The sequence below is a fragment of the Acinonyx jubatus genome, chromosome A3, assembly GCF_027475565.1.
Source record: "Acinonyx jubatus isolate Ajub_Pintada_27869175 chromosome A3, VMU_Ajub_asm_v1.0, whole genome shotgun sequence".
Lineage (NCBI taxonomy): Eukaryota > Metazoa > Chordata > Mammalia > Carnivora > Felidae > Acinonyx > Acinonyx jubatus.
In genome coordinates, this window is record NC_069388.1 from 64,484,150 (window position 1) to 64,501,561 (window position 17,412).

The following is a 17,412-nucleotide window of genomic DNA, read 5'->3' on the forward strand; positions in this document are numbered from 1 at the left end:
AGCACAGGAACAGATTCATGCCGCTACCACAGCTGCTCCCTGGCTGTGCAGAGCGCCTACCCCCAAGGGCCTGGGAAGGTTGCTGAGGGTCTGGAAGCTGTCACATCAATCCTGATTAGTGACACCTGTGCTGCTCTACCCCCTACTACTTAAACCATGGCCTCCACCTTTGCTTTCTCCCCTGGGGCACTGGTATTCCCCTCGGTGCGTGCGAGGTGTCATTCCCCAGGCCCAGGGGAAAGGAATCCATGATTTTTTCAGTGGACTAGACTAAAAGTTTCAGTCTCTTTCCATCTCTCAAGTATTATTTGACACTTCCCCGTATGTTATAGTTACATATACTTTGTAGTTTTCGCCATACAGAGTCTATCTCTGTGGTGTATACACACTAGGAAGTAATAAGTACTTCTCAAAGAGTTTTTAGGGACCTACTCACCTGCCCTCACAGGGCATGTGTGTTTTAAGAAACGATGGTTGGAGACCCCTGGAGACTCTTAGAGACAGTTAGTTACTCCTGGAGTAACCACCATGTATTGGGTACTATGCTAGAACTGTCACATGGGTTACATCATTTAATCATGGCAATTGTTATCCAGATTTTACAGATAAGGAAACTGAGTCCCAAAGATATTTGAGATTTTCTTGACTGTCTTTTGAGTTTCTGGAAGAGATCTGTGCTCCTATCTCAAGGGAGCCTTGGTTATACCATCCTGCCCCTAAATCACTCCTTCCCTGTCAGCAGCTGTGACCTCTCGGCTTCTGTATTTCCCTTCTCACCATGAAGCCCACCTTTATAAGACCAAAGGAATTTGGAGTCCCATCAGCAGACAGAGATTTACAGCTTACAGATCTTACATTTGGTCTGAAAGCTGGTCACGGGTAGTTGTGTGGCATAAGCCCAGCACCTCCTCTTACCAGCCATGCACGTGTGGGTGAGCCTCGATTTCCTAAGACGTTTAAAAAGATTGGTTGATGGTATACCAAATGTCCGCAAGGCTGGTGTGGTCAGGCTTCCTGTCTCCCAGGATAAAATGGCAGAGGACATTCCAGGCAGATGTACCCTTTCCTGATAGCTTTGCTGTCAAATCCCTGTTTGGCTTAATGATCTGGGCCAGACCATCTTGGAGCTTTGATCACTGTTTAAGACTTAGATTAGGGCAGTAACAGTCCACCAGAGGTCCTGTAGGGGATATGTGACAATGTCTAGAGCCATCTGGGGCCTTGTGAACTAGGCAGGGCGGGGGGGGGGGGGGGTTGTTGATAATAGCATCTAATATGCAGAGGTCAGGGTTGCTACTGAACTTCCTACAATGCACCAGACAGCCCCCCACAACAAAGAATTATCCAGCTGCCAATGTCAATCCAGCTCCAAGGATGAGAAACCCAGGACTAGAGGGGGGCACTGTACACCCTGTTCCTTACCCTCTTCCCCACACCTCATTTGGACCTCTGGAAGCTGGGAGAGAAAGGGAGTTTCCATGGAATTTCTCACAAGTCTTCAGTCTAATGGAGGTCTAGTCGCCTTCAGTCAGGTACCAAGTGACAAGGACTATGATAAAGGCATTCTGCCTGAGGAAGTGCTGGGAGGGACCCCACCCTAAAATCAAAGACTACCAAATATGCTCACTATCACCATCATTATTTAGCATTGTTCTTCAGGTTCTAGCTAACACAATTAGGCAAAATAAGTAAGCTAAAAATGTAAACACTGAAAAGGAGGAAGTAAAAATGATCAGCAACGACAGATGATTTGGAAAATCCAGGAGAATCAACTGGAAAACTCCTTTACAAAAATGAACATTTGGGGTGCCTGGGTGGCTCAGTCGGTTGAGCATCCGACTTCGGCTCAGGTCATGATCTTGCAGTTTGTGGGTTCGAGCCCTGCATCAGGCTCTGTGCTGACAGCTCGGAGCCTGGAGCCTGCTTCGGATTCTGTGTCTCCTTCTCCCTCTTCCTCCACTTGTTCTCTGTCTCCCTCTATCAAAAATAAATAAAATATAAAAAAATTTTTTTTAAATAAAAAACATTCAGTATAGTGGCAGGGCATAAAATGATAAGCAGAAATTAATAACTAGTAAATACATATGCAACCAGATAAATAATATGATGGAAGAAGAAAAGACCTCGTTTATAATAGGAAAAATTTTTTTTAATAAAAAAAAGTTTTTTTGGAGAGAGAGAGAGAGCGCATGAGTGGTAGTGAGGGGACGAGGAGGGACAGAGGGAGAGAGAGAATTCCAAGCAGGCTTCATGCTCAGCCTAGCACACCACAGGGGGCTCAATCCCACGACCCTGGGATAATGACCTGAGTTGGACACTCAACCCACGGAGCCACACAGGCACCCTCAAGAAAAGACCCCATGTATAATTGGAATTTAAAACAGACAATAACAACTTGCATTCTTTAGAAGTGGATTCCGCTGTAATTATCATATAAACCCCAGACAACAGTGCTTTAAGTAAGATACAAGTTTCTTTTTCATATGAATGCTAACTGGAGATGGGAAGTCCAGTCACCATTACTGGGGCTTTTGGTCCTTTTCTTCATGGTCGAAGGTGGCTGCTGATTCTCCAGGCATGATATCCTCATCCAGGCAGTAGGGAGAGGAAGGAAAGAGAAGAGTAAGTTTCTTCATTTTGCGACTTCACACAGTTGATTGGCTAGAACATAGTCACATAACCACACCCAGCTCTAAGGAAGGCTTTGAGTCCCAATTTATAGCTACATCACTATGAGCAGGGCTCAAAAAACAACAACAACAACAATAGCAGCAACGTTCTCTTACTAAGGAAGAAAATGAGAAGGGGTATTGGGACAACCAGCAGGCTGCCATTAAATATAACAAGAAATGCACAAGATCTATAAGAGAGAACTTTCAAATGCCCCTCACGGACATTAGACTTTAACAAATCGGAAGACAAACAATATTATTGGATAGGAAGACTCAACATCATAAAAATATCAATTCTCTCAGTTAATTTATAGCTTTAGACATGTTCCCAATAAAAACATCACAAGGATTTTTTTTTAAACAAGACAGATGATTCTAAAGTTCATATGGAAAAATAAACAAGCAAGAGTAGCTAGGAAATATTAAGAAAGAAGGGGATCAGCCCTACTGGATGTGAAAATGTTTTATAAACCCACAGTAATTTAAAAAGTGTGATATAGAACAACATCATCAAATGAAGAGTACAGAAATAAGTCCAAATGCTTATGGAGAGCTAGTAACAGCATTTGAAAAAGTGGTGTTTCAGTCCATGAACTATCCAACCTATGGGATTTGAACCCAAGTTGGATCTCTGCTTCGTACTTTTATCAGGCCAAATTCCAAACACATCAAAAGACTTCTGTTTATAAAATGAAAGCAGGGGTGCCTGGGTGGCTCAGTCGGTTGGGCATCCAACTTCGGCTCAGGTCATGATCTCACAGCTCTGTGACTTCGAGCCCCACATCAGGCTCTGTGCTGACGGCTCGGAGCCTGGAGCCTGCCTCGGATTCTGTGTCTCCCTCTCTTTCTGCCCCAAGCCGCTTGCATTCTGTCTGTCTCTCTCAAAAATAAATGAACATTAAAAAAAAATTTTTTTAATAAAATGAAAGCAGAAAAGTACAAAGGGGGATCTTGAGAAAATGCTTTTATTAACTTTGAAAGGGGTAAATCCTTTCAAATTAAGACATAAAATCCAAAAAGCATAAAATAAACTGCCATAAGCAATATCAAAAATTAACCTGGGAGAAGAATTTGCAATTCCTCTGCCACTCAAATTTCACTTCCTAATCTAGAAAGAGCTCCTTAAAAAAAAAAACAAAAAAAAAAAACAATGAGAAACAAACACCATAAAATAAAAACGACAACAGTTCACAGAAAAAAAATACTGGTATCTTTTAAACGTATGAAAAAATATTCAAACTTACAGAGAAACTTAAGAATATACTGAGATACTGTTTTCACCTGTCAGACTACCAGAAACTCAATAATGTACCATTTCGCAAGGAGGCACTATCATGGACTGCTGACAGAAGTATAAATCGTTGGGGTGCCTGGGTAGTTCAGTTGGTTAAGTGTCCAACTTCATCTCAGGTCACGATCTCATGGTCCATGGGTTTAGCCCAGTGTCAGGCTCTGTGCTAACAGTTCAGGGACCCTCCCCTGCCCATACTCTGTCGTCTGTCTGTCTCTCCCTCTCAAAAATAAATAAACATTTTTTAAAAAAGTGTAAATCCTTCAACCTCTAAGGAGGGCAGCTTGGCAACATCCATCAAAATCTACATTCCCGTTCTATCTGACTCAGAAATTTCCTTTCTAGAAAGCATGTACGGTTACTTTCATATATTTATAAGCATCTTTACAGCAGCGCCGTTTGTAATAGCCCGATAATTGAAAGCACGCTAAACGCTCCCCAATAAATATGGTAGAGTGTTATACAGCCACAAAAAATAGCCTCTTTATGTGCCAAGACAGATCTCCAATACATATAAAATGGAAAAGGTCACGCGCAAAACAGTGCATGTAGTAAGGTCGTGATTAGTTAAAAGGGGGGACATGAAGTGTTCTTATTTATGCGTAAAATGTGACCAAGATGATACACAAGACATGAATAAAATGCAGTTGCCTGGGGCGCCTGGGTGGCTCAGTCAAAGCATCTGACTTAGGCTCAGGTCATGATCTCACAGTTTGTAAGTTCAAGTCCTGCATCAAGCTCTGTGCTCTCAGAGCCTGCTTCAGATCCTCTGTCTCTGTCTCTGTCTCTCTCTCTCTGCCCCTCCCTTGCTCACTCTCAAACATAAACATTTAAAAATTTTTTTTAACATTTATTTATTTTTGAGAGACAGAGGCAGAGCATGAGCAGGGGAGGGGCAGAGCGGGAGGTGGACACAGAATCCGAATCAGGCTCCAGGCTCTAAGCTGTCAGCACAGAGCCTGACGCAGGGTTCGAACCCATGAACCACGAGACCATGACCTGAGCCGAAGTTGGATGCTTAACCAACTGAGCCACCCAGGCGCCCCTAAACATTTTTTTTAATGCAGTTGCCTGTAGGGGGAAAATAGAGGTGTCTGGAGGACAGATGCAGTAGGGAGAATTTTTATTGTTATGTATGCCCTTTGTATACTTTGGGTTTTAGAACATATGAAGGCATTGTCTATTTAAAGTGTTGAAACTATTAATAAGTAAAAGCTAGTCATATTGATTCATATATAGGGGAAAGGATTTTGCTGTATTTTTTTCCACTATTAAAAAAAATGACCCCATTCCTTTAAAAATGTCCCCAGTCCTCAAATGTACCCTGCCCTTGTATTTGAGGACTGATGGGGGTTAATATCTAGTCAGAAATCCCTCTTTGCAAAGCTATCAGTCAACAAGTTCGATGAGAACCCACTATGTGCCCGGCCCCTGACCTGAGCGCCTGGGGAACACCTAGGAAGGAGAAGAGCCCACTCACCCTGCCCTGCAAGCTGGGCCTCAGAGCCAGCAAGGCTGAGAAACCATTGTTCTGACCTCTTTCCCAGGGAAGCTTTAGAGACCCCTCAGAACAGGCAGCACTAAAAGCCAGCAGGCGAGGAGATCCTGGGGCCGGAACGGCAAGTAGAAAGTGGAGGGGGAGGCGGGGGGTCTTGGGGCAGCAGTGCGGCCAAGGAGGAGGGAGGGATGAACCAAGAGGAGCCACCACCCTCAGCCAGCCATTCAACAAGCAGGATTCCAGGGACGCCACCTTCCATGAAGGGCCCTGGGCCCCTACGCCCTTGTAGAGAAGGGCGTTCTCTCCCTTTTCCTCTGCCTGAGCAAAACATGGCCCTGGCTGTGCCATCCACTGAAACCCCACTCAGAACTCACTGAGAGCCCAGCACCAGGCAGGCTTAGTCCCAGCAGTGTGGGTAGTTTTCTTTTTAAAGAGACTGAAGACCCCCAGGGGAATAAAGTTTTAATTGTGGCATCTCTGGTCCCCAGGGGACTTTCCAGCTGCGCCAGTCTCCCCTGTCACAGAGGAAAGGAACTTAAGTCACCGTCTCTTCCATGAGACATGGTTTCCTGTGGGGAGGCAGAGCTCTAGAGAAACACAGACAGCAGAGGGGAAATTTGAAGAGGTGAGTAGTGGCAGGATTTCTGGCATCAGCGGTGGGACAGTGTGAAGATGTGCTTTGGCCTGGGGCCTCCCTTCCCCACGGCAGAGGGGACAGCTGCCCGTGGACTGCCTACAAAACATACTCGGCCCTCGTGGTCCCCCTGGGCCTTCAGCATGGGGTGGCTTCTTCCCTCGGGGAGAAGAGGAGGCAAGAAGCAGGGGGACAGTGTGTACCTGGACCAGGGCTAGGACAGGCCGAGAGCAGAAGAGGGAGAAGAAAGACATTCCACCTTCTCTTGTCCTGAGTAGGAATCCTGAGCAGAAGGAAGTGCGGAGTTGAATTTTTAGAAGGGCAAAGTTCAGGCTGGCTTGGAATCTTCCGAATCTCCTCCATTCGTACAAAGCAGAATGCACCCTTCCAATGACAAGGCTTTAAAAGAGAGGGCTTGAGAGGGTGCAGGTGGGGCCTTTCTAAATTGGGGCTGGTGGCTGGCATTGGAAGAAGACCCCCAACAGGAAGGCAGGAAGGTAGAGGAGTGTAGTACACAGAGGCAAGAACACCAGATTTTAGAGCAGAGGACCCAGTTCAAGTCCTAGTTACATCAACCCCCTCGTCACCTTCCAGAAATCACCTACCTCTTTCCAGCTTCCGCTTGCTTACCGCTGCCACGATAATAGCAAAGCATGTTCTTCTGAACCCTTGTTCAGAACATGAATGTGGTTTGTAGACCACAGAGGTGCTTTCCACATGCTTGTTTATTGCTGCTACAATTGCAAGTGTTGCCATGGTGACCATGGTGCGTGCGTGTGGGCCTTGACAAGGCAACACTAGATTAGGGAGCAGCAAGGGGTTGTAACTCAGTGGGGCACATAGGTTCACCTCTTGACGACGCCAACATTTTCAGATGGGCAGACAGAACACCCACTCCCCTCCAACTCAGTTTCCTTGTGAAGGAAGTGGGTGTAACGGTATAAAGGCCTGCTACTTCTACACATACTATCTCAACCCTTTAGACAAGCAGGAAAGTGTCATCCCAATTTGATAGACCAGATAACAGACCCACAAGGTGAATTCACCAGGGCCATGCCACAAGAGGGATTAAAACCCAGGCTTCCTGTGCCCACATCAGTGTTCTTCTCCCTTCCCTCCCACCCCAGCCAGAGCTGAGCCCTGACCACACACAGTGGCCAGGGTAGAAGGTCGAGGAGCCCTGTCCCAGTGGCGCGGCTTGGTTGGGCTCCCTGTTCTTTCTTTAGTTCACAAGCATCTGCTTAGAACAGCATATTTTATGAGCTTTCTCTTTTCTCAAGAAGTCCCAGCTGTACGCGGAAACAGGGCTGTGGGTGCAAAGCAGGCAGGCCCTGAAATGTTTCCTGCCCCACCTTTGCACTCAGGCCCAGATCTCTGATGATGGCTGAAGTTCAAATCCAGATGCCAGCAGACTTGTGAGAAAGGCCCCTCTTGCTCTGTGTGCGGGGCAATAGGCCTTCTTTGGAAGACCCTGGCCCCATTCCAGAGAGGATGCTGAGGGAGGTCCAGGGTGAGGACCTCCATCTGACAGTCTGGGTTCTTCTGCAGGACAGGGTTGGGGTTTGCAGATTTGGTTGGTAGGGGAATTCTTATCCAGAACTTCAGATTTTATACAGGGTCTTATGTAGAACCCCAAACTGTAAAGCAGGATGCAAGAGAGCTACACTGACTGAGGCCAGCAGGCCCCCACCCACCCTTTGTGGCCCTCACTCACTGCAAGGAACCACCTGGTCTCTGTAGGCCCTGGTCGTTGCCACCAGTGTGTCTTCCCTCCTGTCCCCAGAACCTTTCCCCCCTCTGCCTGCTTGCCCAGAGAAGACTGATCTTACAAATAGATCGTGCTCATGCAGGCAGGTCTCTCGTTGTCCTCAGCAGGAATTTCAAACCCCTCTTGCATTCTAGGCTCTTTGGGGTTGGTTTCAATCTGCCTGTCTTGCCCCGCCATTCACTGGAGCCCAATTCTCTGGTCCTTTCACTGCCTTTTGCACCTGCTGTGTTGGCTTTCCCTTCCCTCCCACCTTTTCTTTTTGTGCCCTTTCCAAACCTAACCATCTCTCCAAGCTTCTCTTGAGAGTCCTTTTTTTTCTGAAGCTCTCCCAGACTGCAGCTGCTGTCAGTGGTCTTCCCCATGAAACATAATAGCTCACATAGTCAGTGTCCTGTAAAGTAGCATCTGATCCTTCTGTGGTTTTATCTGAGTCATCGATGTTACTATGCATTAGTCTTGTCCCTCCAACTGATCCCTATGGTTAACCCATGAAGGAAGGGGGATAAGTTGCTTCTCTCTCTCATATCAAGGTCTAAATAATTTGAATTGCAGCACATAGTAGGGCTTCAATAAATAGCTACTGATTTTATTAAACCACAGTAGTCTTGAGATATTAGGAGCTCCCCTCTCATGTTGGGGACAATGGAGGCACCTTTAGGGGTTGCTCAACTTGGGCAAGAGCCCCGGACAGAGGTTGGTTGCCAGCAGGTCAAGCCTCCTCAAAGGTTTTCCTTTTTATCGCAGATTTCCCTGAGGTGGCCACATCTCTCCAACTCAAGAAGACCATATTGGGGTGGCTGAAACACTAATCATGTGATTCTGACCCCTCTTGCAGGGATTTGAAACTGGACAACATCCTTCTGGATGCAGAAGGTCACTGCAAGCTAGCCGACTTTGGGATGTGCAAGGAGGGGATTCTGAACGGCGTCACAACCACCACATTCTGTGGAACTCCTGACTACATCGCACCCGAGGTAAGACCATGTGCTAACCACCTTCTTCCACCAGGGCAGAGGCAGGGATCCATTCCCATGCACTGGGGTCACTTACTGGTGCTGGGGGAAGGCTCTAGAAAACTAGGATAGATTCTGAGGGAGGAGGGAGAAAAGGAAAGGTAGAAGGTTTGCTGATTTCTCCATAAGGAAGTTGACGGTGATAAGGGAGATACTGGGCAAACTGTGAACAGGCCATTCCCCAAACCTGGGCAGGTCCTTCCCTCTCAGTCCAGAACTACCAATGAAAGTAAGACTAAGATAACTTTGTAAACTTCTATCATTGTTTTCACTTCTTAATAACCGGAATAAAGGAGCACCATCGATAAAGGCAGCAGTTAGCTTCTTCATTAGCTGTAACGCACCTACAGTAAAACCAAGAATTATTTGCCCTTCCTAATGGTGTGGCGATTCTGCATAGCAGGTGCACAGGGTCAAGCAGGAAGAGGAAAGCTATATGTATATCTGATACATATAGATCAGAGATGTCCACTGGGAGCCCTACTGATGGGCTGCCTTTTGTCAAGTTGTCTGGATGTTTTGTTCCTCATAAAGTATTTGCTTCGAATTTCTCCAAATCAATCTTACCTAGGTTGAGTGATACCTAGTATGACATGATTCCAATTTAGGACGAATTATATCACAGATGCTTAATAAAAATGGACTTGAGGGTTCTGACACATGTAAGATGGGAAGGAAATACCAATCTCCATTAAGCACTGCCCGTGGTGGGTAGGTGTTAGCCCATTCAGATTTCATTTCCTTTCAGTGGCATTGTTTGAGCACCTGCTAGACACAAAGCAAAGTGGGGATAAAGAATTGGCTAAACACTCATCACTCTCCTAAAAGAACTTCTGGTCTAGAGGCAGTGGCAGATAAGTAAACAACTAATTAAGCAGAATAAATAGATATGAGAGACAAGATGGTATCCTCAGGGATAAGGGGAGTCTTCTTGGAGCACCTGGTAGATTAACTAAGTTGTCAAGAATCAGCAGGATTTCCTTTGGTGGTAGGGAGTGGGAAGCATTCCCGAAAACAACAGGGAAGATTGGGGTGGGGGCAGGGCAGTACAGGAGGTTCAGTATCCCTGGGCTCTGAATCCTTTAGGGCAGAGGCTGTGTTTCTAATCTGAGTCCAGGAACCAGACCACAGATCAGGCTTTTAGTCATGGTTCGTTGAATGAATAAATGAATTTGAACTTGTGGCACTCCACCACGAACACAGTTGAAGGGATGAGAATATTCTTGGCCTTGTTCAGAAAAGGAAAATAGTATAGCTATTTATGGTAATAGATAAAATTAGGAAAAAGGACCAAGGAAAGTGGTCTTTTTCCTGTCGGCTCTATAGACCCACTAAGAGTTTTCCATTGGAGGGTGTCCAGGTTTCTCACACCTGTCCCAGGACACAGACAGGCAACAGCAATATAGCTCAGAAGACAGAGAGTGAGGGAAGGTCAGTGAAGAGACTTTTCACAGACCGGACAAGACATGGGGGGCCTGAGGAGAGATGTGAGGATGGTAAGTAATAGTTGAATTCCCTTAGGACCTTTATCTTCTAAGAGATCTGAAAGGAGAGATTTCAAAATATCTTCCTTAGTAGGAACACTAGGAATTTAATCTTTGAGGAGAAATCAGCAAAAGTGAGGGCTCTCAATTGGGACCTTCTTTTTTACCATCTTCCTCATTCATTTCTTATCATCAGAATACTTGGTTCCAATTCCTCTGTAAGCTGATGCCAGAGACAAAGGGTTAACAGGCCAGCATAGTAGTTAAGGACCCAGCCCAAGGCAAACATTCACTTTATGATGAACAAAACGCCCACACAACCTTCACGAAAGGCAGTCCATTGATGAGAGTCACAATGAATAGGGCTGATCTCTCTGTCTATAAGGAGGCGCAGACACTGTTCCTTCCCATTTCATCTTTATGTCCGCGATACAGAATCTCCACTATGTGTGCAATGCCAAAAGCAATCCCTGGTCTTCCTGTAGGCAAATTACAACTGATAGAGACATAGCTACTTTTATCAAGGGCTACGGGGGAGATTAGATGAAATTATGCCTCTAAAGCATTTAGCCTGGTGCCTGGCCCACAGTGAGCACTGGGACAATACGTAGTAGCTCTGTCACCATCATCACTGTTGCTGGCACGTGCAGTGTGGGAAAAGCACAGTCCTGAGAGTTGAGTTTCCAGGCTAGACTTGACCACTGATGCCCCCATGGGACCTTGACCAAGTCACAAAATGTTTTCAACCCCCCAGCTTCCTCATCTTTCAAATAGGAATAACAATTCCCGCCCTACCTACCTCATCAAGGTGTTATAAGAATCTAATGAGATTAGAGCATGGAAATGCTTGAGAAACCATAAGCCTCTATTCAAACAGGGAGGGGTTGTGAGGCGCCTGGGTTAACCCTGAAACCAGAGACACCTAATGAGGCGCTGGCTCATTTGGTGCTAGCTCTTCCCCAAGGCTTCTCTTCCTACCATGCGACCTGGGCTAGCCCCCACTGCACCCCCTCTCCATTTCCCATGCCCAGCGCGTGCTCCCCAGGAAATGGCAGCCAGCCCTGGGTATGACTGGTGCCATTAGACCCAATGCCTGCCCTTCTCTTCTACCCGGGCTCTGACCAATTCAAGGGGGTAGCCACCGTACCAGGTGCCCTCCCGTGGCGTGTGAAGCCTTGCCCTTCTCACCTCTCCATTGTTGACAAGCTGGTGAGAAAGCATAAAATTAGGGCCAAGCCCGAAAGGAATTTTACAAAAGATGCCTCCCCAAAAGGGAAGGCTCTGGAGTGGGCCTGGGGAAGGGTGGGCAGGGCCGCTCTGTGGTTTCTGCAGAGCCATCCTGGCTGAGCACACATGGGCCACCTGGAGGTCACCTCCCCACCACCCTGTGGAGGCACTGAACCCAGATCTTCCACCTCCTGGAGGCTGGAGGGTGGCCACCCTGGCACCCCAAGCCCCCTGAACCCAAGAGAGAAGGGAGCACACCCGGTGAGACACACACTGGGGCACATGTGGCAGCCAGTGTCCCGAGTGCTGCAATTGGCCTGGTTGTGGGGGAGCCGGGGAGGGCGGCGTTACTCAGAAGCATGCTAGAACCCTTATGCCTGGTGCCTTAGAGATGCCCAGAGGGAACAATTGACCATGAAAAAAATAACCCAAATCACGGTAGTATATGGAAAGTGCCTAAAGATCTTAGGGACAGGAAAGGGTCTTAGGATGTCAGAAGATAAGAGGAAAGCTGGGGGAATATGAGAAAGCTTTCTGGACAAGATGGGTGATAGTGATGCCCTCAAAACCAGCAATGCCATGCTGAGCCGCACGGGGTGTTGGCTCATTCATGACTGACAGAGCCACTCGCTGGCTTTGGCTTTGGCACAGAGCAGCATTACTGGCTTCTCGGGACAGCAGAGCTTACTGACCCTCAGATACCATGTGATGACCACTGAGCTAAGAGACCAAAGATACTCACCAAACAGAGTGCCAGCCCCAAATAATTCAAAGATGGCTGCGTTTGCTTGCATTTCTTTTCATTCTAAATTAAAAGGATTCTTAAATTCTTAAATCATGCATGCTTTTAATGTTTTCAAAATGATTCCTCCCAAGTCTTTTTTTACTTAATCCCAAGCAATCTCTAGTCTCTAGAAGGGTGTTTTGAGAGACCATGGAAAGCCCCGGTCCTCACGGTCAGCATCCTCTTCCCTGGCTGTCCTGAAATCTGAGAACTTGAACTGGAGCCTTGCTCTGGACAAGTTCCGTGTGAAGTTACCTGCAAACTGATGAGACTGTTCATGGCCTTTGCCATTTTGGGGAGAGTCCTGGATGCACACCCCTTTTAGGACATGCACCCCACCCATGCTTGTCCTCTGTCACCATCACTTTGGGGAATTCTCCATAGAATTACAGAGCTGAGAGAAACCAGGAGAGGTCATCTCCTCTGCCCTTCTGTTCTTGGGCAGCACCAGGCCTACTCCTGCTCTGATAAGAGGAGAAGATAATTATGGGATGGGGACATCACTTCATAATCCCTTCCTTAGCAGTGGGGACAGCGCAGCATTTATTTCTACCCTGAGCCACACATAGACCACTGACCTACCACGTACTTTGTATACATGGAGACCAAAGCTAACAGAAGAAAACTTGGATCTCCTACCACCTTCCAATTATCTGGAGCTTTGTACTTTGCAATATGCTTTCAAATCTTCCACCTTGATTCATCTTATGAGGTTGAGCTGAGAATCTGAGCTTCATCGGATGAGGAAGTCAAGTGAGTGGCTCCAGGTCACCCAGAAAGAACTTAGCACCCAACTTGGAATAGAGTGGAAACATCCCGGTCAGTCTTCCATCTCTTCCACTGGAACCCATAGCCAGTGCTCCAGAAAAAAATAGGATCAGGGCAATTACTCGCTTTTCTAAAGGTTCTGTAGCTTCCTAACTTTAGGTGGTGTTTCTCCCAGATACTGAAATTGTGATTCATTTTTTAAAACTGCAGTCCCCACACTCTATGCAGAAAGGTGATGGCACAGAACATTCCTCAGCCACGTGTCATACATGCATTTAACATAAATGCATTCAACTGTGCCTGCAGTCAGAGGAAAAAAAGAGAGACTGAGAGCCTAGGTGAGAGAAGTGACTGTTGACAAAGATAAAGCACACTGGATGATCAAGGAGAGGATTTGACTGGGGCTATTGCAATAAGGAGAATGCCTCACAGAAAGTGAAGGGGCCTGGGCTTTGCAGAGGCAGGCAAACAAGGGATTCATCAGTGGGTTTTATGGGAGTCGTGAGGAACGCTGGAGATGGGTCTTTTCCTTCCTGGAACATCCAAAAACATAGTCATCCTTTGTGATTAGAACACAAAAGGATGGGGAGACTTACTGACTACAGTTTCTTTTCCAAAAGCACAGGACTCAGGTGAACTTGACATTGTCACAGTTTAAAGAAGACTGACATTCTGTTCACCTTCTCACTGTGTGCGCCGTGCTCAGTGTGGGACGATCCTTGTTTGCTCTCTGTCGTTCACAGCTTGCTTATGTCTCTCTCAGTCTGCATCTTGCTCCTCTGACCCTGAATTTAGTGTCAAAAACACTCACGCATTTTTATATGGTCCTAAGCGCAAGTCAGGAACTTCATCTGCTCAAAGAACAGGATCTATTCCCACGGGAGGACAGGCTGTCAGTGTTGACTTTGGAGGAAAGTTGATAGTTAGCCCCCAGCATCGCGCGTTCTAAACTCAGTTTTCACTGAATTGGCTGATTTCGAGCCTAAATCATACCAGCCTGGGCCCTGCTGTGCAGAGAAGCAAGCTGGAAATAACGAGGCAGTTCGCACAGCACTTGAGACAAGGGCGGCCGTGGGTGGGGATCGTTGGTGAGCCCTGACCTTGCCTGTTTCCTCGAACAGATCCTGCAGGAGTTGGAGTACGGCCCCTCGGTGGACTGGTGGGCCCTGGGGGTGCTGATGTATGAAATGATGGCTGGGCAGCCCCCGTTCGAGGCCGACAATGAGGACGACCTGTTTGAGTCCATCCTCCATGACGACGTGCTCTACCCCGTCTGGCTCAGCAAGGAGGCCGTCAGCATCCTGAAAGCCGTGAGTCCTCGCCCTCCCCCTCCCCCTCGTGCCTGCTCCCCTGGCCTCTGTCTTCTCCCTCTGTCCCTGTCACTCCTTTCCCATCCCATGAGCCCTTTCACCATCCCTCTCCGCCCGTCTCTGGCCCACCTCTGCTGCAGCCGAATGGTAGGCAGTCACAGTGGGGAGTTGAGGCTCGAGTTGCTTTCTGTGGGCCAGGGACGCATTTGTGTTTCCTGAGAGGGAGCTCTGCATTTCAGAGGGAGCAGGACCAACCCAAACCGTGCCAGGATCACTTCTGCCCCCTAACACACCAGGCACTGGACCCTGCGTCCTCCCCTACCACCTGCACCCGTCTTCCTCTGGAGCCTGTGATGGACAAGAGGGAGGCGAGCACAGTGTATCTGCGTGCAGGACGGCATCTCTGTGGCAGAAGACCTGATCGGAAAAGAAGTGTCCACTTAGGGCGTGGAATCCATGCGCTGGATTCAGACATGACAGAGAGACTATCCCCAGCCCTGCAAATAATCCCTCACTCGTGAAACGCTCAGTACTGCCTCAGCACGGCTCTTTCCGCCATGTAAGCCACTTGTGCTAGGGCAAGCACGTGAAGCTCCCTGACCTCCTTGGAAAGCTGTAAAAGCTGGGGTGCAGGGAAGGTGAGCAGAGCAGTTGACCCTCAGGGTTGAGGCAGGACCGAGGTGACAGCCCCAGAACCTTGACTTCCAGTCCTGACTTCTTTCACCCACCAGAATGCTCCAAAGTTCAGTATTTGGCACATCACATTCACCAGATTTCCCATATGAGGTACCCTCTCAACTGTGATTTACTTGTTCTTTCAATCCACTACCAATATTTACCTAATGGCATGTTTTTTACAAAGAAGTTCTATATCGCTGTCATAAATGGAAAATCAGTATCATTGCCATAACTAATTAACATAAATCATCATATGAAATTGGTGAAAAGACCTAAAATCACTTTGTAGGTGTCTGGGAGCACACATACCATATTCCGGAAAATGCGACATCAGAGCATGCTATTCTCTTCTGCGGTTCTTTTTTTCTTCCTCCTTTCTTCTTTCCCTCAACTCATCAATTTCCCTCCCCCCACCTTCTCTCCCTCCTAGTCAATAATTTAATGACCTATTTTTTTTTAAGAGAGCACAAGTGAGGGAGGGGCAGAGAGAGGGAGACAGAGGATCTGAAGGCCGTCGGCGCAGAGCCCCACGCGGGGCTCGAACTCCCGACTGTGAGATCATGACCTGAGCCGAAGTCAGACACTCAACCAACTGAGCCATAATGACCCATAATGACCTATTATTTATTGAGTGTTTCCAATGTGCTGGGCATCATGCCTCATGCTAAGTAAGCGTTGGTGGCTATAACAGCCAGGGTCCTGCTGGATTGGTTGACTACAATCCAGCAGGCAAACGTGGGCAGTAAATAAAAAATAAATCCACACATAGTCACCACTGGGATGAAAGCGGTGAAGGAAGCAGATAGAATATGTGTGTTCACTCACCTAGTGTGTGCCAGTGAGCATCTATTATATACCAGGCACTGTGTCAGATGCCGGCTAAGGAGAAACGTGCAGGCAGCACCCAAAACACCCAGAGTACCAGCCCAGCAGAGCTGATCACTCGCCCGGCGCCCTGAACACCAGCCCGGCAAACCTTCCAGTGAACCCCCTGCCAGCACCGCCACTAGGCTCTTTCATTTTGGCCAACCCGGAGCAGTGTTTCTCAGCTAGGTGTGATTCGTCTGGCAACGTCTGGAGATGTTTTTGGGGAGGGAGCATTGCTGCTGCTGGCATCTAGTAGGTGGAGCCCAGGGACATGGCTAAACATCCTACCGTGCACAGGACAGTCCCCACAACAAAGATGTACCCCATCCAAAGTGTCATTAGCACAGAGGTTGAGAAACTTTGACCTACAGAGATTCAGAAGTTGTGCCTGTGTCCACTGATCCGTGAGGGCAAAGTCTCTGAGAGAAGGCATCTCCCTGTAAGAGCTTCTGGCTCAGGAGCATCTTCTTGAGATGTTAAAATCTATATGTTTGTCAGTAGCCCTTATACTTTGTCTCCCAGAAGTGGAAGGACAGGAAGAGCTAAGGAAGTAAGGAAGAATCTTTGTTCCCTTGGCCTTGGAACACTTTACTTCCTCACACTCTAATGCCAGGCCAGGTTTCATGACTGGCCACTGAGCTCTGTCTCTGAGACCTGCTGCCTACATCAAAGTGGTGCAGAGCTCTCAAGAAGGCCGTTTGCCTCATAGAGTTATGCAGTGCACAACCTGTGCAATAGTAAGTGCTGGTCCTGCTGCCTTCCTTCCTTACCACTGTGCTCTGAGGCCCAGCGTTCAGCCCCCTATTTAGTCATTTAAATGTACTGAGTGCACAATAGAAGCTAGGCACTGAACCAAATGCTGGGAAGATGGGACTGATTCCTATATCCTAGAGCTCACCAAGGGTAAGGGATGTTTGGATAAATTATAATTTTTTTAATTTTTTGTTTTAAGAGAGAGAGAGAACATGAGCGGGGAAGGCGCAGAGACACAGGGAAAGAGGCTGAGCCCCACGCTCAGTGTGGAGCCCAACACATGGCTTGATCCCATGACCCTGAGATCATGACCTGAGCTGAAATCAAGAGTTGGTCACTCAACTGGCTGAGACACCCAGGTGCCCCTAGATAAATTATAATTAAAAATTTTTTAATGTTTTAATTTATTTTTGAAGGAGAGAGAGAGAGACAGAGCATGAGCGGAGGAGGAACAGAGAAAGAGGGAGACACAGAATCTGAAGCAGGCTCCAGGCTCTGAGCTGTCAGCGCAGAGCCCGATGCGGGGCTCAAACCCACAAACTGAGATGACTTGAGCTGAAGTCGGACGCTTAACTGACTGAGCCGCCCAGGCGCCCCATACATTATAATTTAAATAAATGAGAAACATGAGGTCCCAGGTTCCTACAGGGGAGAGAATCTGGAGA

The 17,412-nt window shown here is 47.5% G+C and overlaps 1 protein-coding gene across 6 annotated transcripts in view; it reads left to right on the plus strand.

Annotated features, from left to right (window-relative positions):
- PRKCE (protein kinase C epsilon) overlaps positions 1 to 17,412 on the plus strand; it is a 494,970-nt gene that overhangs the window by 448,927 nt on the left and 28,631 nt on the right. For all 6 annotated transcript variants that reach the window (XM_027072535.2, XM_027072536.2, XM_053200551.1 and 3 more), the window contains 2 exons: positions 8,699 to 8,837; positions 14,261 to 14,449. In XM_027072535.2, coding sequence (XP_026928336.2) covers positions 8,699 to 8,837; positions 14,261 to 14,449 — 328 coding nt within the window. The remainder of the gene's footprint in view (positions 1 to 8,698; positions 8,838 to 14,260; positions 14,450 to 17,412) is intronic.